Source organism: Acipenser ruthenus, chromosome 42, assembly GCF_902713425.1.
Source record: "Acipenser ruthenus chromosome 42, fAciRut3.2 maternal haplotype, whole genome shotgun sequence".
Classification (NCBI taxonomy): domain Eukaryota; kingdom Metazoa; phylum Chordata; class Actinopteri; order Acipenseriformes; family Acipenseridae; genus Acipenser; species Acipenser ruthenus.
The window spans coordinates 9,250,008-9,271,358 of NC_081230.1; the positions used below are offsets into that span (position 1 = coordinate 9,250,008).

General features: G+C 46.2%; 1 protein-coding gene across 1 annotated transcript; it reads right to left on the reverse strand.

The window, feature by feature from the left end:
• Positions 1 to 482: 482 nt before the first annotated feature.
• LOC117401037 (nck-associated protein 1-like) lies at positions 483 to 16,240 on the reverse strand. The gene is made up of 31 exons (XM_059011580.1): positions 16,056 to 16,240; positions 15,304 to 15,414; positions 15,115 to 15,207; positions 14,955 to 15,011; positions 14,675 to 14,817; positions 13,753 to 13,843; positions 13,501 to 13,638; positions 13,102 to 13,150; positions 12,575 to 12,731; positions 12,299 to 12,355; positions 12,041 to 12,137; positions 11,519 to 11,628; positions 10,909 to 11,041; positions 10,426 to 10,507; positions 10,076 to 10,134; positions 9,586 to 9,731; positions 9,142 to 9,274; positions 8,747 to 8,866; positions 8,030 to 8,169; positions 7,204 to 7,335; positions 6,181 to 6,399; positions 5,948 to 6,078; positions 5,403 to 5,500; positions 4,763 to 4,856; positions 4,415 to 4,497; positions 3,718 to 3,798; positions 3,091 to 3,184; positions 2,715 to 2,831; positions 1,843 to 1,952; positions 1,456 to 1,545; positions 483 to 1,183 (listed from the first exon to the last, which is right to left on the reverse strand). Exons 1-31 carry the CDS (start codon positions 16,143 to 16,145, stop codon positions 1,067 to 1,069), a joined length of 3,372 nt encoding a protein of 1,123 aa, XP_058867563.1. The 5' UTR covers positions 16,146 to 16,240; the 3' UTR covers positions 483 to 1,066.
• Positions 16,241 to 21,351: the final 5,111 nt, after the last annotated feature.

A 21,351-nucleotide genomic window follows, 5' to 3' on the forward strand; every position in this document is an offset into this window, starting at 1 on the left:
CTTCACTGCAAGCAGCTCTACAAGCAGACAAGCAAATGGCCAGTAAGTGTGCTTGGAGCAGGTTACTGTTTGGAAATTCAGGCCCAGTGAAAATAGAAGAAAGCTCTCCACTGGGTAGTGAGGTAAGTGAGGCTCTGCTAATTGAAGCATTTGTTCTGTGTGAGGCCCCTGGGAGCAGCACACCTTTCCTGTGTCACTGTGTCTGTGCTTAGGGACCCTGCTGCTATTTCAATCCGTGCTGAAATAAATTTGAACCCCTGTTTCCTGCCCTGATGCAGGTTAGTGCCTGGCTTGTTCCACCCACCACCCCAATGAAGCACGCCTGCATCCCTGATTAATTATTATTTCCAGGAAGGCTGTATGTATCCTGGCAACCGTTAACCCCTGAATCCTCAGCATGGAAACCCCAAAGAAAACTTGTGCTGAAGCAGAGAGGGAGAGAGAACTAAAATAAAAAAAATGAAATATACATATTCACAAAATTAATAACACCAGTTTATTATTGATTAAAGATCTTTAGAAAATATTACAGTGCAAGGCCAACTGTGTCAACTGCTAATTATTATTATTTTTTTTTAATTGTTAGCATTGAGCAAAGAGATGGTCAGTTTATAAGCTACAATTAGACCTGTGAGAGTAATATATATGCATCTAACATTTATATATTGCGGCTAAAATCCACTGCCCTTCAAAGTGTTATTGTTTACTTTGGATTCTGATGGGATTATTACACACTGTAGTGCCACCAAGTGGTCACACAAGTACCCTGGGATTGGTTTGAAAGAGAACTTCAATATTTCTTTGAAAGGGAAAATCGAATGCTGATTCCTTACATTAAACAAGCTTCAGTGAGCTCGGGACACTAAACCCCCATTGCAAAGCAGTTTAAACATTGGCAGGTTTTACTCTACATTGAATTAGTTACACCTGAGCTCAATTGGAGCAGAGACCTCAAGCTCAGGTGCGGCACACTGAGCTCGCAGGGCAGTCTTCTCACTGGGGTCAGGGCTGGTAGCAGGAAGCTTCTGTCTTGGCAGGACCTCTGTGGACACTGTGGGCTCTGTCTTCACCCTAGCGTGATCGGGACGGTCTGGTAAACGTCTCTGTACGAGTTACGCAGCAGCACGTAGGGGAAGCAGCTCTCCAGCATATCCAGAGTGAGAAAGGGGGACTCCTCCACAATCTGGAGAGCAAACACAACATTAGTGCTGATCACTGACTGGCCCTGTGTCAACCTGCAAAGTATATTGCTTTAAATGAGGTGGCTACATGACTTCTTTTATCTGGTAAAATAAATTACACATTTTTGTTTTAAAAAGTATGAGTATTGTAACTTGAATTATCCTGCCCCCCAGAGCTATCGTTTTAACTGTCCCGGTGATTGAAAATATAAATAAATAACTTTTGTGTACGGCAGGCAGGCAGACAGACAGATGGACAGACGGATGGACTCACCAGGTGCAGCAGCAGGTAAATGGAGTCTCTGTTTTTGCTCTCGAGTCCCTCCACGTTCTGGCCAAGCTGCAGCAGAGTGGATGAGGCAATCTGGAGAGAATCAGTTTGTAAAACTCAGTGCTGGGAGAGTCAGGACCTTCATCTCAAGCCTGTTTGCAAAGCCCAGATATCTTTGCAATTGCTGTCTCCTCACCCCCCTCGTTCTAGCTCCCACACCCTCTCCACACTCCCTCCTCACCCCCCTCCAGCTCCCACACTCCCTGCTCACCCCCCTCCAGCTCCCACACTCCCTGCTAACCCCCCTCCAGTTCCCACACCCTCTCCACACTCCTTGCTCACCCCCCCAACCCCCCCCCCCCCCAGCTTCCACACCCTCTCCTCACTCACCAGAAGGAACTCTTTGAGTTGCTCCTCGATGTTCTTGTTCAGGGTGGTGAGCATTGCTGCAGCCAGCTGGTTGACGGCCACAGCTATGCAGTGGATGTTGTTGGTGTGGCCTGTGGGAGACAGCTGGCGTGAGACGACAAGCTACAGCACCTGCATTGCACCTCAGTGGAGCACGGACGTCTTCTAGATTTTCATTTTGTTCTGCAACTAACTAAACTTCAGCCTGTCACATCATGCAGTGCTCCTGAGGTCGACACACTTTGTAATTGCTGCGGTAGCTGAGAGACCACCAGAGTCCAGATGCAAGCTCATTTCAAGGGTGGAAAATTTCACAGATAACATTCGTCAACGTTGATGTGCCTCGTTCTGAGTGAATGTTAAGTGCTCCCAGGAAATAATATGTATATTCGTTATGTCTGGCCAGGGGCTGTTTCTGAATGCAGTGGGAGTGAGCTTCATTACACTCTGCTGTAACTCAAACCCAATTACTGTGGGAACTAGTTTGAGAATTTTGGCACAATTTGAAAATGGTAAATGCAGCCAAAGGACTCGGAGGGTTAATTTTTTAAATTATTCAAAAACTGATACAGAATAGTGCAACTTGAGCTAACCAGACTGATGCTACAATCCCCAGTTTGAAAAGCAAAAACGAAACTTACTGTAATTACATTTTTTTAGATCTATTTAAGGGTGCATTTAAATACATGAAATCTCTTCAGAATCGGGATCAACAGTAAAAATAAACTAATACAAGAGACATGGTCAGCTGTGCATATTTACTTGTGTTAGAGTCAACTGTACGTATTATTTATGAACCACTGCTTTACTCTGCAGCAGCACACGTGGACACAGCGTGGTGGATGCGGGCTCACCTCCGAACTGCCGGCTGTAGAAGGAGCCGGGATCGAATGCCAGGACGGGCAGGGACACGGCAATGTACACCAGCAGCAGGCAGGCTAGCTTGTATTCCTCGTCCAACGAGGAGTTCTCTACAGGAGGGCACAGGAGTGCAGGTGAGTGCAGCATACAGCAGGGAGGGCTACAGTACACACTGACACATCGTCAGAGTGCATATTGAAACCACATACTGCAGAGACCCCCAGGAACAGGGGTGTGTTATTCAATCGCATTCATCCTACTGTGTTGTTTGACTGTTTAATTGTTATTTATCGTTGTTGTAGGCATTGTTTTTCCCATGAAGGAGCATGTCACTAGTTGTATAAAATGGCCAGAGGAGACGTTTCTTACGTGTGCGCATGTTGTTGAGTGCTGAAACCAGTGCGGGGTCGATATCACACGGGATGCCGGCCGCCGAGACTAGCTCAAACACGCTCAGAGTCACCTGCAGGAGAGAGAGGAGCCGCGCACTGGTCAATACAGAGTCCCAAACACACACACTGGTCAATACAGAGTCCCAAACACACACACTGGTCAATACAGAGTCCCAAACACACACACTGGTCAATACAGAGTCCCAAACAAGGTCAATACAAGGCCTTGCACTTGAGAATGGGAGTTGCGTTCATGTTGATTGGACAAGGCTGTTGTAATTCGTGGGCTTTATTTTCAGTTCCGTTGAAGGGTATTGGGAAGACGTGAGCAGGAAAGGCTAAGAGATAAACTTGTAAGACATGTTGCATTGCGGTCCGGGCCCCTTGAGGCTTCACTCTGAAGTGCGTCAGTCAGTCACGCAGGGGCTCAGTTCAACAAACCTTTTGAGACCACAGGATGTGGTGCAACCTCACAGTGAAGCCTGAAGCAACAGAACAGTGCTCTACAATGGAAGCTATAGAAAAGATATATGATTAACATGAAGCAGCCCAGATTAATGGCTATCCACCTAGCCAGCAGGAAGAGACGAGCTAGCGACAGTACCTTGATGTCCGTGTCTGGTGTGACGAAATCCCGCAGGCATTCGATAGGTCCCGCCAGGTAGGGGCAGTGTTTGTGTAACACCTAGGAGCAGGAACAGAGTGTGCAGATTACTCTGTGCACTGGGGAGCTTTCAGGTAGGGCACCTCCCAGTCAGGAACTGCACACCATTTGCACATGATTGATTTTGAGTCCTGCCAGATATCTTTCCTCTCCAGCAAGCTGCTGTTTCTATAGGGCTGGGGCACTTGTCTCCTCTCTGCAGCTGTGAGTCTGAGCTGCTACACTGACTGTTCAGACTGTGGGGGCGTATCCTCCTACGGCTGGCAGTTTGATTGACTGAATAGCCCCGTTGATCAGAGAAATAATGCAGGTAATGCTGTACTTTGATTGAATCTACCCGGAATTAACTACTACCTAAATACACCCACCCCTCATTATATCGCCCTTCGCTATACTGCGGATTCGGATATATCGCGGTCCTGGAGTGGGCTCCCCATTTTTACAGTATTAACAGTGCACAGTTAGCTGCAATATACATAGGCAAATTCACTTAGAATTACTGTTCGTGACAATGACAACTAATGGTCAAGATCTGCCATTCTGTTCTCGTTTTCCTACTTTATTGTCATGCTTCCTAGAGCAGTGTGCAGGGGTCAGAGAGTTGGTCTGGTCGACAGTCATCTCTTGCGATACTCACGTCTCGGAGTGTGTCCTGGGTCATTGCGCGGAAGGAAAGGATGACCCCGATGATGGTCATTCTCTTCAGAACGTTCTCTCCAGCTGTGGAGAAAGTGTAGTCTGGTCAGCGGTGTTTCAGGCCTGTGTTATAACACACCTCCAGTGTATCTGTTTGTAACACACCTCCAGTGTATTTGTATGTAACACACCACCAGTGTATTCATAGTGCATACGTTTTTTTAATGTTGTAACAAATGAGAGCTGCGAACTGAGGTGTTTAGCAATGCAACAGTGTGAAACTGTCAGCCGTTTAAAAATATGACACATTTTTTCATATCTGCCCCCCACCCTCCCGTCCCTTACCTACCTGGCAGCCTCTTGCGAAGGGCAGCCATCTCCTCTGGTCTGTCGAATTTGGATCTCATCTGCACTAAAACATCCATGTTCTCGATTACGAGTTTCTGAAATTGTATATTTAAAAAAGGAGGGATTTGAGCAGCGAACGTGATATAGCCATTCTTTTTTTTTTTTTTTTTGCTCTGTTTAATACCGTCGGAAGAAAGTATTATAGTTTATAGTGAACAAAATGCAACATGTATGCCAGTGGAATTGATGTGAATCCAGGGAAGCTCTTGGGGCATTGGCAGCGAAGGATCCAGTGATCCCTGAGAGATTATTATCACCATTATTTAGTCATTTAGCAGACGCTTTTATCCAAAGCGACTTACAGAGACTAGGGGGTGAAATACGCATTACAACTGCTGCTGCAGAGTCGCTTACAATAGGACCTCGGTTTTACGTCTCGTGCGAAGGACGGAGCACAAGGAGGTTAAGTGACTAGCTCAGGGTCGCACACAGTGAGTCAGTGGCTGAGCTGGGATTGAACCGGGAAATTCCTGGTAAAAAGCGCCTTTCTTTAACCACTGGACCACCAAACCTCCCGGGGAGATCCCTGAGAGATCCCGGAGAGATCCCTGAGAGATCCCAGAGCGCTTCAGTCACCATACCTTGAGCTCATTGACTTGTGAGGTGATGTGCCACATGAGATTTTCACCCAGAAACTTCATCCCATAGGAGCCTATCAGTTCTGACAGAGCCTGCAGTTCTACAGGGAAAGAAAGAAAAAAGAAATGAAATACCACGTATACTTTATCTCATGAGATTACGTCCACCCCAAACTGCCACGCTTTCCACGCATCGCTTTTTAAGTTAATCAAGTACCGGTAACTAAAACTAGTTTCAGTGTCTAGCCATTCTGCTGTATTGAAACAATGTCCATCGAGGATGGAAACAAGACTCCTATTGCATAGCAGTTTCGCCCATTCCAGGTTTTAACATGTGCTTGACTAGCCCCAGTGTCTAGGTATCTAGCTCAGGTGTGTCTTATTATTAAACTCACAGTAAAAAACCAGGAGTGGATCACACTGCTATGCAGGGGGTGGTCCTATTTCCACCCCTGTCCTTGCTGGTGCAGCTATGGTAAGTTCACCCGTTGCGTGCAGCACACTAGATATTTAGTTAGTGTTCAGTAGCTCCTCGCCCACGCTCTCACCACAGATGTCGGAGTACTCCTGTGCGCTGAAGCTCTGCTCGTTATCGCTCGGCTGGCTCATGAACGCTCTCATGGTGGGGGAGTGGGTGATGGTGCCATTGCTTGCCTGACGCAGCAGCCCCTCCAGGTACCTGGGAACCGAGAGCAGCTTGTCAGCGCGACCGCAGCCAGACACACACACTGTTATACGGTCTCAAAAGTTTGCAGTGCTTCGAGTTAATGCTGAGTGTTACCAGTTTGTGTAGAGGGTGGTGATGGTCTGTTCCCCCAGACTGTCCAGTGGCTGGGTCTGCTGCAGCAACACGTTTTTGACTAGACGTGTCACGTCTACGTTGATGTAGCTGGAGAGCGTGTGCAGAGACTCCACGTAGGCCCGGATGCTCGCCAGGAGCTCAGAGGGGCGGCTGATCTCCTTCGTGGTCTGGTTGTAGTTCGCCATGCGGATGATGGTCCTGCAGACACCGGGAACAAGACAGTCAGGCTCCGCAACCATCAGTGTGGGAATGCACAGGGCAGTCAAGCACACAGAGTTAGAGTACAACTACTGCGAAATACATGGGAAACTCAGTGCGAAATACATGGGAAACTCTGCTAAATACATGGGAAACTCACTGCTAAATACATGGGAAACATAGACATGAGCTCTAAACTATAATAACCATGCGAGTGACCCCGCAGGTGACCCTGAATTATTCAAATCAGTGAGACGTGTTGTAACAGACTGCTTGAAGGATATCTAGATTGCTTCTATTCAAGCAGATGCTAATGTATTGCTTTTGCATGTGTTTGTAGTAGCTAGTGGGTGAAGCCTGTTGTATAAATATTTTTGTTAGATTTTCAATCAAACTGGGCTCAATAACATCACACTGCACAGCTATGGCCAGACGTTTTGCATCGTCTAGAATTTTAGGATTGAGACATAATTAAAAAATATCTATATATGTATTAACACCATTTAGATCTTTTATTTAACATCATGTAATCAAATAAATTACAAAATCATATCACAAAAAAAGTCTACCGGAAGCCCTAATAGTACTACAGTATTTCATGTTAAATTTCAAAATGTTATTTTTTTATTTCTTCTGTTTTTCATTAAGTACTGTATACGTAAACGTAACATTATTCAGCTGGTTTCATTCGACTTTATGAAGCACAATGAGTTAATTCCAAAGGGTGATGCAAAACTTTGGGCCAGAGCTGTACTTTCGAGCCCACGCGTTTTTCTGTCATTCCTAAAGGTCTGATCGTGTTACTTGGAGAGTCGAGTTTCCAGTTGTGCGAGCAGGTACTCTGCAGGGATTACGACGTGCTCCCACACAGTGAAATGAGAAGAGTAGTTAAACGTGAAGCACAGCTCTGTCAGGGTCAGGTGCAGCTTATCCATGCTGGAGGAGAGAGAGAGGGAGGGAGGGAGGGAGGGAGGGAGAGAGAGAGGGAGAGGCAGGGCATCAGATGCTGAGAACAATGTCATTTCCTTCAGCTTCGAAAGTAGGGTTGCCAGCTGCCCCCATAATTCAGACACACTTTACCAGGAAAAAAAAAAAAAAGCCCCAAATTTATGCTAAAAGTAACGAAGGAAAATTGTAAGCGACTGCCTGCACGGGCAAGCCCAGTTCCGCTAGTTTTAAATGGAACTGGCAACCCTGCGGAGTGAGAACGTGCTCGTGAACCCGCGCCACTCTGACGTGAGCACGGGTATATACAGTGTATACTACGCAGGGTTTCCCCTCCCTGGTCCTGAGAACCCACTGTGTCTGCTGGTTCTCATTCTGAGCTCTCAATTACTTAACTAGACCCTTGATTGAACTGGTAATTTGCTTAATTAGACCTTTTTAAATTGTTTTCAGCTCTTAAACAGTTGCAGAGTTCAGGTTATTTATAAAATGTTGTAGCTAAATTGAACTCTGCAGCTGTTTAAGAGCCGAAAACATTTAAAAAAAGGTCTCATTAAGCACATTATCAGTTCAGTCAAGGGTCTAATTAAATAATTGAGAGCTCAGAATGGAAACCAGTAGACACAGGGGGTCCCCAGGAGCAGGATTGGGAAGCCCTGTACTACAGGGTGAAATTGCAGCTGACTTGGTGACGACGGCTCGGTCCTTCCTCTGACTCTCCGCCCCGGGCTTCTCGTGCTGCAGCTCGCCCCTCTTGGCTGCCTGTTTCTTCTGCTGCTTGTTGCGGGCCTTGCTGATGGTCTGGGCACAGTGCTTAGGCAGCAGCTAGGAGGAGGGACAGAGTGAAAACATCACTACAAGAAGGCAACTCCCTTTATTTATTAATATATTTTGTAATATTAATGTGTTTACTAAAGTGCAAGTACAAGAAATTGCGTTTTTTTTTCTTTCCTAATCCCAACAAATAATGCACTTCACTCAACTGCTGCCTCATCTTCTTTTTAGAACAGCACTGGTGTTTTGTGCACGTTCCCTTATCCCATTCTGCCACCTTGTGGCCGCATGCAGTCACGGCAAGTTTATATTTTATTTTATTTGATCAAGTTTATTTTTTTTATTTTTTTTTGTCTTTGTGATTTACAAAGCTTTAAATTCATTTATTTTCTAGCTGTGGGCGTATTTATACATGGAGTAAACTTTGCTCTGGAGCATTTATTGACTCTTTCTGACAACTGTAACTAGTTAAATAGCTTCAGTGTGTATCTGACAGTCACACAGGGGTATACCAAGACTGAGCGGTTACCTGCCCTGCAGGTCTGAGTTATGCTCTGTTAAAAGTTGAATTTGTGCCCATGTCTGTCTCAATATTAACGCTGTCCTGTGGGGGTCTTGACTGCTGTACCTTGTCGCTGAGGTTCCGCTGCTCTGCACAGATCTCCATGGCGATGTTGGAGGTCTGCTTGGCGATCTCCTCCAGGAAGCTGGTGCAGAAATGAAGGCTCTTCTTCTCCAGGAGAGGGAGCTGTAGAGTAAGAGAGAGAAGCACACACACACACACATACCTGTATTATAAAATATCTTCTCCATATGTGTTTTATGTGAAATGTCATTGGTTAAAAATAAACACAGTTGAAAAAAAAAAAGGAAATGATTCCCTTTTTTATTATATATAATTTGCTTCCTGAGATTAATAGAACTGAACTTGAAGGTGTCATTTATAACCACCTACTGCTGCAAGTTCGGCTCGGTTTCCATTCGGATACAGTGGAGCGCACAGAAGGCTAAACTTCTACTGACCTCTTCTGGGCACATGCTGTGTGTGCATTTGCTGAAGTGTGAGCAGAGCAGAGGGAAGGAGATCAGGTATCTCAGCATTTGAAGCTCATCGCTGCTCTGAGAAAACATCTTCTCAAACACTCGCGGGTAGAAGCTGCAGAGGGACACAACACAGCCAGGAGTCTGTTATTGATCTGGCAATCTGGATACCGCATGTGTCGCACAAACTGGCAAACCATCCTGCATACAAAGCCAACCTGGAAACAGATACAAGCAAGCATTGCTCTCATGCACCAGTGATCCCCATTGTCCTCCTTCTGCATGACAGCATAAGCTTCCCTATTCATGTCTCTTCTTCCAGCTAACTCTTATTGTAACTTCTTATTAAAGTAGATTGCTGCCTATGTTTGTTAATGAGAGGGTTCTCCCGGGTACACCTGGATGTGGAGCTGAATGGACACTGACCAGAAGATGGAGAGGTCTGAGGTCTCCTGGATGAGGCTGTCAATGCCATCCATCATGCAGGTGTGGAAGACGATCATGTTCATGAGGTGGGCCAGTTGTGGACACTCTCGGAGATTCATCGGGGCCTTGGCCACGCTGGCGTAGGACTGGAAGGGACACAGGACACAGTTAGCAGTTCTGACAGGTCAAATAGTCAGTTAGGAATCACCAGCAGTAAATACTGCGCTAAATCCAGTTAAAGCAATAAGAGATCGCAGACCGCTTTTCAGCCTGATGGTGATCCTTGCTGTTGAATGTCGCTGAAGATGTGGAAAGTGAATTTCAGCTTTATTTGTTTTTGATGCATTTTAGGTTTAGTGTTCTCAGACCGGAGCAAGCTATCCCCTCCCTCGTCCTCCTTGGGGTGTTTATTCTTAGTAGTATCAGATTAGGTCTGTTGGCCTTTCACACATCATTAGAATTGCGACCGTACCCCATGGAATCCACTGACCTGCAGTCTGAACCAATCAAGTCTGAGCCCTCTCAGGTCAAACTCCTCCCCATTGTCCACTGCAACAGGAACACAAGAGACAGTCAGGCACAGGGTGAAGGGCTTTGAATATGCATTTACGTGAACCAATGTGAATGGATACACTATGCCCTGATCCAACTACCTTCTATGATGAGGGTGCATGGTGTGGTACAGCAGCCAGGTGAAAGCACAGAGTAATGAAAACCTCTTTGTGTGTTGCCAGGAGAAGCAGAGGGTTCCAAATGCTACGGCTATGAAGAAGCTGCCTTTCTGGTGCAATTAAAACAATGTGCTGGCTGACTGCTTGGGTCGGGCACGTTCTCACTCACCTTGCTTCAGAGTCATTGAGGACAGAGTCGAGACGAACGAGGACATCAGGATGGACTCCTCTTCCGGACAGACAAACAGGCTCTACAGACAGGAGGTATTGCATTCATCTAGAGGATTGTCCCAGTATGCAGGGTCTGTGATGGTAACTCTGTGTGTGTGTGTGTGTGTGTGTCTGGGGGCGTGCAAATAAAATTAATCCTCAACAACCGGGGAGTCCTTATTATTGAAATGCGGTTAGGAATATCCAGTCTGTTTATCGGCACTAAATTACTGGAGTCAAATGAACAGCTGTTCTTATCGGTCCCAAAAAATATCACAGAAAAGTCTTGTTTGTGCCAATAGCTATATGTGGTAATTATGTGATTGCACAATGTTATACATTTATTTACAGATGGACGATGAACAGGATAAAGTGCTCTAGGCAAAACAAACACAGTGCAAACGGTTCGCCTAAGACCCTGGGAGTGGCCCCAGCTCCTTACCTGCACAATGTCGTTGAGTGCCAGCGCGTCGAACTGTGCCAGGTACTGCAGGTGGTATCGCTGGAGCACGGGGGTGTGGCGGCGCAGCAGAGCACGAAGCGACTCCATGCAGAACAGCAGCTCTGCGATGTGCCTGGAACAACAGCCATTCCGTGAATCATCTGGAGCGCCAGCAGTAGTCATTCTGATATTTATTTTATTAAAGCTTTGTCAGTGGCTAAAGAAAGGGGCTTGTTACCAGGAGGTTCTCAGTTCAGCTCAGCCACTGACTCCCTGTGTGCGACCCTGAGCAAGTCACTTAACCTCCTGGCGCTCCGTCCTTCAGAGGAGGCGTAAAATCCGAGGTCCTATTGTAAGTGACTCTGCAGCAGCAGTTGTGATGCATAGTTCACCCACTTGTCTCTGTAAGTCCCTTTGGATAAAAGCGTCTGTCAAATGACTAATTAATAATAATAATAATAATAATAATAATAATAATAATAATAATAATAATAATAATCTCTGTTTTAATCCTCTGCCAGGGCTGTACACTCTTAAGTCACGTTTGTTTTTAGACTGTCGGAGGCCCCGTCGGCTGCAGCTGGCAGGGATTTGGGTGTCTTTCACTCACGTGTCCACGTAGTCTTCAGGGGTCTTGGTCTTGAGGACGTGTTCAGAGTGACGGACCAGCCAGCAGACCTCGTCCCGGGAGAAAGAGAGAGCCATGAAGACGAACAGGGCCTGGCGGGGGTAGAAAAAAGTTAAGCCTAGAACTGTAGGATTGAGACATCATTTAAAAACTGTATGAACATCATTTATTTTATTTAACATCATGTAATCAAAGAAACTACAATCTGCAAGTCTACCGGAAGCCATTACAGTAGTACAGTATTTCATGTTGCATTTTTCAATTTTTGTCAGTTTTTCGTTAAGTACATGGGAAAACTACAATGCTGTATGTAATTCAATTATTCATTATTCAGCAAGGTTTCATTCGACTTTGTAAAGCAAAATTAGTTAATTCTATAGGGTGATGTGGCTTTAGCTGTCGATGTTTTTCAGTTGCATCACATACAGGATCTAGACAGACAGACAGACAGAGACTGTGGAGCAGAGCGGAGACAAGCCCTTGCTTTGAATCCCAGCTGCCTACCTTGGGTCCCAGCAGCCCGGGTTCATCTGAAAGAATATTGACAAGTTCCTTGACAGCACTCCTCAGGAAGTTTCTTCTTTCCCTATGGATCTGCCCACTGCACGGAAACACACCGTTTTGTACGTTTCACATCATTGCAGTTGAAGGGATCGTAGACAAAATGAACTCTAGAAATGCTGCAGACCAGCCAATAACAATCGCGTTTTCCAAACTCAAAAATGGATCCGCATGCAGTGTTTAGTGTTGAGATGCACTGACCTGTTGGCAACGGCATACTCCCTGCATTCCTTTATATCTGCAGTCCTTTTACTGTGTCTGGAGAAGGAGAAGAAGAAAAACCAATGAGATCAGTAAAGCGTACGCTTGAGTAACGTCTCCTGCACACAGTGTCAGTCCCATATGTTGGATAATGGATGGTGTTTTTTATTCGTATAAAGTTATGCTATTTTGTTTCCGCTTGTTAAAATGTAAACGCCCAAAGACACGTCAAGCTGACAGGCTGCAGTAGAGCTGTGGCCGGGCAGCGATCCTTACCCCTTGAGGCCATCGAAGAAGTCCTCGCTGACCTTGTGTACCAGCAGCACCTCGTCCCTGATCAGCGTGATGCACAAGCTGCTCTTCAGCGCGCTCTTCCACAGCTCCAGGGAGGGCAGGTTGGTGCTCAGGCTACTGTAGCACAGCAGGAACCCAACTGGGGGCCACAGGGGAGGTGGATTAGAGTTAGACAAGAGGCTCAGGGGAGGAGGGGGTCAGGAGGGGGGGGGGGGGGGGAGGTTAGACAGGAGACAGGCTCAGTGTGTGTCCCGGGATGCTGTCTCACAGCTCCAGGGAGGTTTAACACTGGAGGCCCAGTACAGGAGAGGAGGGGCGTGTGAGAAGATCATGATCTGTGGGGGAACACAGGCTGCCCTCCACCTGGATAAGGATGAGAGTTCATGAAGAGACTTGGATCGGGGCTGTTCTATAGGAATACAACTGCAAAAATACATCAGGGCTACTTAAAAAGCCTGCACAGTGGACACGTCAGATGACCCAACATTGTCACTGCATTGTGAACTTACTGATTATCCATCGCTCCATCACCTCCATTGGCAGATATTCACACAGCATCTAAGGAGAAAGGACACAGCTGTTTTAGTTCAGGCTTTTGAACTCGCTCAGTAACTTGGCGAGAGGGCTCTGGCTGTTGTTACCCAGTGGGCAGGGTATGTCAGTCCAACATAGTGACTGAGTATGTCACTGTGGGAGGAGTCAGTGGCTCACTATGTCATTATGGGAGTGGTCTATGGCTCACTGTCACTGTGGAAGGAGTCAGTGGCTCCCTATTCCATAGTGACTCGTTCTGAACCACTCAGTTACTTAACGCAGCCACTGTGTCACTGAGTCAGTGGCTCACAATGTCACTGTGGGAGGAGTCAGTGGCACACCTTGTCACAGTGGTAGGTCAGTCAGTACCTTACCGTCTCATTGTGGGCGGGATTCAGCATGGTTGCCGCGGCGCTCAGAAGGCTGAGAAGCTGGGCACTGCGCCACTGTCCCGCTGAGAGATTCCGACGCGGGAAAAGATACTGGAGAGAAAGCAGGGCCTCCGTCACCGCCTGGCGGGGGAAAGGATGGGGGGGGGGGGGGGACATTATCAATATCATCATCATCATCATCAAGCTTCTACCATGTCTGACAGCTTTAGGAGTGGAAGGGAGGGGTTCCCTCACCTTGGTGTGTGGCCCGAACTCCTCAGTCAGCTTCTTCCAGGGCGGCTCGTACTCCAGCAGCATGTGTCCCAGCCGGGGGTACGCGGGTTCACTGCAACCAAGCACAGCCCTGTCACACAGCACTCACTACACCCGACTGCAACCGAGCACAGCCCTGTCGCACAGCACTCACTACACCCGACTGCAACCGAGCACAGCCCTGTCACACAGCACTCACTACACCCGACTGCAACCGAGCACAGCCCTGTCACACAGCACTCACTACACCCGACTGCAACCGAGCACAGCCCTGTCACACAGCACTCACTACACCCGACTGCAACCGAGCACAGCCCTGTCACACAGCACTCACTACACCCGACTGCAACCAAGCACAGCCCTGTCACACAGCACTCACTACACCCGACTGCAACCGAGCACAGCCCTGTCACACAGCACTCACTACACCCGACTGCAACCGAGCACAGCCCTGTCACACAGCACTCACTACACCCGACTGCAACCGAGCACAGCCCTGTCACACAGCACTCACTACACCCGACTGCAACCAAGCACAGCCCTGTCACACAGCACTCACTACACCCGACTGCAACCAAGCACAGCCCTGTCACACACAGAGACTCTCTGACCTTTATCTAGCTGCCTGGAGGAAGGGCGGTCCGTCTAGCCACGGATTCCCAGAGGTTTTATTTCCCCTACTAACTTGGTTAGAGGGTTCTTGTTTTTCCTCTCCTGAGCGCTAACAGATCACGATGGCACCAAAGCGAGCGAGGATAGCCGAATGGCCTTTTCTCGTTCTGGGATTTCTTACGTTCGTATGTTAGATTTGCTACAACCCATTGATATAAACCTGGCATGGGTGGATTGCAGTATTGCATTGCTCACGCTCTGTGTTCTCTAAGTGAGTGTGCTTTGTGCCTACCTGGCTCCGTTGGACATCTCGTGAGCGCAGTTGTACATCCCCACCAGGACCTTCTTGTCGTCGATGCGGGACAGCATGAGGATCACAGAGGTGTAGGTGACAATCAGGTCCAGGTAGCTCTTCGTGAACTCGTAGTTTACAGTCTTGTGGGGAGAAGGCATGCTCATCAGATCATGGGTGGGTGTTTTTTTATATATATATATATAATTGATAAATTGATTCACACAGCTGGATAAACGATCGTAATCCCAATTTTTTTTTTAAAATTTGCAGCACTTACAATATTGAAGAAACACTGGCAGGCATCGATTGTGTTCAGCAACTCATAAACGTGGTCCTGCAACGGATGAGTAAAGCATCGATGAGTGAAAGGTTGTAAGCTAATCCACAAATCCCTTATACAGTCACCCTGAACTGCATCACCCTGAGCCCGGACTCACCCTGAACTCCATTACGTCGATGAAGGTATGGTAGAAACTCGTCAGGGTGTTCAGCACTTCAGACTTCTCCTTCTGGATGTTGTTCAGATTTTGCTAAATGTAAAACATATCTGTATTAAAGGTACCATCGTTTTACCCGTGAGCGGTGGTGGTGTGGTGGGGGGGAGAGGGAGTGTTTGGGGTGCTTACATTGTTTCCTCGGAAGTCAATGTTGGGGAATTTCTTGTTGATGTACTTTACAGCCGACTCCATGCTCTTCTCTGTGAGGCATGAGGGTCTGAGCTTCGGGTCCGAACATGTCTGTGAAACAGGAGAGAGCTTGAGTTAAACAAAACCAACCACAATGTCCGACTGCTGCAGTTCATGTAGGCCATGAACTGCAGTTACCCGCAGCTTTGTTTTTGCACAGTTACAGTGTATCACCAGCACTTCCTTGTTTTGCAAAATATCAGCAGTTTTCAGTGCAGCATTCTGCTTCCTGTTTTGTCTTCACATGTCTGTGACTTCCTCTTTCAAGCTGGGTCTCTACAGCCTGCTACCTGCCAGCCACAATATTGTGTGCATGTTTCTGTGTGTTTCCAATGCACATCCGTGAGCCAGAGGATTACACCTTTCTGATTCTTTACGGTACGCAGGGGGTCAGCATTGGGTAAATGGAACAGTAAACCTCACAGAGAAAGGCTGCAGAGATATCTGTTACTTCCAGCTGGACGAGAAATAAATACTGCTTTGCATTGTGAGATCAGTAATTTAGCAGATTACCGTTTTGTGTGTGTCCTCTTTTTTCAAACCCCGCTCTGGTCCCTCCCCACCCCTATCGGCCTCAGTGCAGTGTAAAATGCTGAAAATGCTGAGCCCTGTTTGTGTCCTCTGCTCTGCACAAGCCCTGTGTGTAGGGTGGTTCTGTACAATCGGATCAGGCCCAGGCTAGGCTGCCTCACCTTCTTGATGTAATTGATGCGGATGAGCACACCCCTGCCCCTCTCGTTCAGGATGGTCAGCTTCTCGGCTAGCTTGTGCTGGTACGCCATGATCCTGGACACTGCCGGAGATTTGAACCCCGATCCGTGTCCTCCGCTCTCTGATCCCCGGAACAGCTCCTGTGTCTCTCTGTCTGTCTCTCTGTTGTCAGAGATAGGGTGGGGTGATCCACCCGCCCAGCTCCCACCCCCTCTTTCCCTATTGGCCCATCTCTCAAACCAGACTGCCTGTTCTGGCTTTTTATTGGCTGCTTGGGGGCCCCTTTGGCTTTCCATTGGCTCGCAGTGAGGAGCAGAAGTGAAACCCACACGGCAGCCACGGAAGCGTTTGTGCTGACGTCATGGTTTCCTGTAGGTTAAAACTACGCTCTTGGATCTCTGGCTCAAAGATCTTCCTCTATTTATAATTGGACGTCATGCTGCACACTGCAGGGTAGCAGGTGACTCTGTGGTTAAGGCGCTGGGCTGCAATGCAGGAGACCCCTTTAAGAGAAACTTCATAATTTATAAACAGTGCCATAAACGTGCACTAGGTGGCACTGTTGGCATGAAGCTAGCTAGGGTTAGCCAATGCAACCCGATAGTTCAGTATCCTGTCCTTCAGGGTTGCATTGGTTACATCTAGCTTTAGGCATGTTTTGCCCCCTCATTTTTTTCTTTTAAAGTCATCTCTTCTCCACATGGGAAAGTAAAACAATATACAGTACTTCATGTTTCCGTACAATGTGTGAAACTACCTAGAAGGTGTATTTTTTTTTCTTATGTATAATATGAATTTCAAAACTATTATTTTCTTTTCATATTTCTATCTGCGTGACAAATCTCTGAATGTGACTAATCTTTTAATACACAAGATCAGCTTAGACCACTCAGTATATATATATATATATATATATATATATATATATATATATATATATATATATATATAATATATAATATATATATATATTTTCTGAAGGTATCTCTGTGTTGTTCGTGACAATATATGTGACTTCTTTTTCTACAATTTTTCTAACCACAAGATTAGACCTAATTCACGTGGTGCCACATTTGCCATGGGCTCCGGAATCACCTCACCTGGTCTCTTCAAACCCAGGAGGGCTCTGTCACAGAGTAGGCAGATAGCCAGAGCCATTAGCTGTCCATTGACTGCGCTGGAGTGGGATGGTGCAGGCTTGGTGCCAAGTCCCATGACACAGCCAGTCTCCCTCATGCAGCGAGGGCTGAACTGTTCAACCTAACAGACAGGAAACAAGCTACGGGTGATCCGCTAACTCCCTGGCACCAATTCCCTGGGCTTGAAGCTCACAGCACTAACTACATTAACTCAATTAAAAACACTAAATACACTCATTTTAGAATCTCTATCATCCAAGACAAGCCCAGAAGATTCTAAACATCTCACTAGGAGCACAAGCCCCTGGATAATAATGGCAATCGTCCTGTACTGCTCAAAGCATGTCCAATTGCACACAGTGGCCGAATGATAGAGCTGTCTTTTGATGTAGGTTCCATTGCTTTTCTGATTTTGGTATCTGAGGTAGCACATTCTATGTGAGGTTTGAAATCATAGAGCCAGGGCCAATTCTATAGCCCGAGGCAGCTGTGTGAGGTGTGAGCACTGCTAACGTGTGATTAGACGGGACTGTTTCCTGCAGCACAGGTATTGACAGAGCAGGTGGGAGAGATTTAGTGTCAGAATCACAGGCCCTCGTGTGGAGGCTTGTCTGGGTTGAGCTCAGAGTTGCTTTAATATTACCAAGGTCCTCCGAGGGGCTGTGCACACAAAGGATCTGCAATGAAAACACTGTGCTGCCTTTGCCAAAGCCCAGGCCCTGATATACTGGAGGACAGTGGAAAATAATCCTTTTGTTGGTTTAATGGTCTTTTGTATATTTTTCAGGAAACCTTCACAAAGAGATGAGTGCTTGTGACTCCCAGCTCTCCAAACGCTGTACGACAACGAGAGAGGGGTAGGTGGCACACTAGCTGATACAGACTTGCCTACTGGATTAAATGTATTCTGAGATTTGAAAGGCTGGGTACTGGGGTCGGGTAGTAAAGAGGGTGGGATTTGGTGTCTTCTAGATTTTCCTGTTTCCCAAAACCAGTCATACCCCTTCAGGAGCCAGTTCCCAAAAATCCTGCCCACTTTCGGATAAGCCGATTAGGGCTCCCTGTGTGGAGTATCTCGTTTTATTCTCCTCTGTGTTTTTTCTTCCCACTCTTTGATTGCCTGCCAGAGACGAGATTGAAGCCCAGTCCTTTTGACGGCATCTCTGCTGGTTTTTGGCAAAGTAATACTGTGAGGCGCTGCTGTCATCATTCATTGCTCTGCCTCTACCCACAAGGCAAAGTCATTTTAACACATCGTCAAGGGGCTGGAGTTAGGGTTACAACTTCACAGACTGGCCCCTTAGCTGTTTAACCAGGAAGTCACTTACTGGAGTGAATGCTGGTATTCAGAGTCAAAACCAAAATGTGAGTGTGAAAAAACGTCACAATATCCGAGTGATATTTGTCAAGCAAGTGGCATGGTCTCCAATGACTATGCAGCAGTTTATATCAATGAAAACATGTTGCTAGGGTACTGGGGTACTGCCTTGTAAGGACTAACCACATTGAGTTACTGATAATGGTTCTGCTAGGGCTTCTGCAGCGTAATCCACTGGTATTATAGTGGGATCCCATTGTCATTTTTCTCTTTTTTTTCTGCAAGTGATTGAGAAAACAGACATCAAAGGCTGTGTGATAACCACGTCACGCACGCTAGATTAGGAGCGTTAATCTCTAAAAACATATTTGTATGACGGTCAGTCGTCAGATCCTGAAGGTGTAGTGGTTTCTCAGTCGTGTTTTCAAATCTCGACTAATATATAATTCCTTGCTGTCAGCACTACAGTCTTCTGTACACAGAAACATAAAGGAATTGTTGTGACACTTGTGTAGTTGTAAGGGTGGTGGTCGGGTGCTGTATTATGGATTGAAGGTATAGTTTGTGTGGGTGTGTTCTATACGGTTGATCTCTGCTTTGCTAAGTCACACTGGTGGGAGTCTGTGAATGTGCTTTGCAGCCAGCACTGGGATTAAGGCCAGAAAATGAATGTTGGGTCACAGGAAGGGAGCTCTGCGGGAAAACAATTAGCAAGCAGGCAGCCCAATTAGTACTCTTACTGTTAATCATTAAGGACTCAGGTTCCTGACGTTCTCTCTCCCTCTTCTTTCTCTTTTGCTTTCACTCTCTCTTTATCTTTCTTTCTCTCTTGCTTTGTCTTTCTTTCTCTTTCTGTCTCTCTCTTTCGCTCTTTCTCTCTCTCACCGTTCTGGGTCTGAGAATCTGTAAAAACGAGCCCCCCAGCTCCTCCTGGCTGCTAACTCTGATTAATATCACTTCAGCACACTGTAATTTCAGAGGAAAGTGCTGCTGTTCATGTCAAAATCTTTCACAAAACCATGTGTATTGTCTGGACTCCGGCTCTGCTGCGTGTTTTTGAAAAAGAGTGAAGTTTATGATCAAGAAAATTGCCTTAAAAAGACTAAAGTATTCTTTTTTTAAAAGAATATCTATATATTTTTAGCATTTGACAGTTTAAACAGGTACGTTGGCCTTGCAGACAGCAGAAGTATTTAAAAGCTCTTCATTTTAAATGCATATTTGGCACATTTAGGAGACATCTGCCTTGTAATACTCAGCTTGACAAAGAGAGAAAATAGCTTTTACCAATCTGTAACAGTAGGTGGCGCACTGATCATATAACAGGAGTGTGAATTCCCAGGAGCAGTTTAGTGAACAGAATCCTCTGGAATTCTCAGGAGCAGTTTAGTGAACAGAATCCTCTGGAATTCCCAGGAGCAGTTTAGTGAACAGAATCCTCTGGAATTCTCAGGAGCAGTTTAGTGAACAGAATCCTCTGGAATTCCCAGGAGCAGTTTAGTGAACAGAATCCTCTGGGGCTTCAGCGCTCCTTTCAAGAACTGAGGGCTGGTTCCACTCATGAACCCTTTCCATTCTTAATTCCACTTTCATTTTACCCAGTAGAAAGATCTCTTGATGTCGCTCTGCTTTCCTAGCAGAAAGGTCAAATACAAAACTGGTGCAAAGAATGAAATCTAAATCCCTGGTAGTGATTCGAGCCTGGCGGGAATTTCTTGCTTCGAGTGATCAGTATTTCGAAAGTATTCAGCAAGTGAGAATAATTTGTATTAGTTGTTTATTAGAGCAATATGCAAGGCAGAGGAATTAGGATTTAAAACACAAGCTGAACCATAATCTTTTACTATGGGTCAGTGTTTCCAAGATTGTGGGATGAGGTGGAAATATCTGCACCCATTGCTCGTTAATACAAAGGCTATTAGTGCCTCCGTGCTGTTAATTTAGGGTTCGACAGCTGTGTGTTACACCAGTGGAATCAACATTCCTCCAGGCAGCACTGTTGACATGACAAGGTGTTCGGTTCATTAGAGATGTTTACAAATCTGTCTCTGACAAATGAATAGCATTTTTAGAAATCATTTTACTGTACATTCTGTGTTTTTTGTATATGATATTGAAATGATTTGTCTTCCGCGTGTTGTAAAGGCTGTCATGACGTTTTAAACACAACAGCGTTTGGCAGACTACAGGAGCTGGAAAACACGTTGACTGTAGAAATGTAGAAACATGAATTTTTTAACACTTACTGCTGAGATTGATTTTCCTGATACAAGTAATTACCAGTGCAATTTATTACCGGTACATAGCCCTAAATTGGAACATCAGAAAATAAATCAAGCTACTACTGTAGAATCTCCTTGGGTTTTTTTTTTTCATTTAACTCAGACAGGAGGGGGTGTAGCGTAACGGTTAGAGCTGTGGATTGGGAGCCTGCAGATAGATTTGAGTTTCGGTGCCAAACACTTGGCCTCCTGGTGCCCCGGTCCCATCCAGCAGGGAGACTTTTTCGTTCAAGAAACAGGATGTTGCATCTCAGCTGGAACAATTCTGCTACATAAAATAAATAACTGCAGTAGGGGGTCTTAGAAGTGAAAAGAAATATAGCAGCGATATCAATGAGAGGACTGTGCCGGGCTGTCCAAGACAAATACATTCCTTCGACTCCTCTCTCAGTATTCCACTAACGTTGCTCTTCACTAGAATCTTGTAAGACTTTGATGTGGAAGTCCTCCTGTATCCCACGCTGCTCTGCACGGCCGGAGGTTTTGCAGCCTCCCCCATATCCCTCAGGAAGTGAAACTGAGGTGGCATGTCTCTGAT

Excerpts from the sequence above, each read along its gene's own strand:
- LOC117401037 (XM_059011580.1), bottom strand. The coding sequence starts at position 16,145 with ATGGCGTACCAGCACAAGCTAGCCGAGAAGCTGACCATCCTGAACGAG. Across the intron at positions 7,336-8,029 it reads GACCGAGCCGTCGTCACCAA|CATGGATAAGCTGCACCTGA; the intron begins GTCAGCTGCAAT and ends TCTCTCCTCCAG. Across the intron at positions 3,799-4,414 it reads CCCAGGACACACTCCGAGAC|GTGTTACACAAACACTGCCC; the intron begins GTGAGTATCGCA and ends TCCTGCTCCTAG.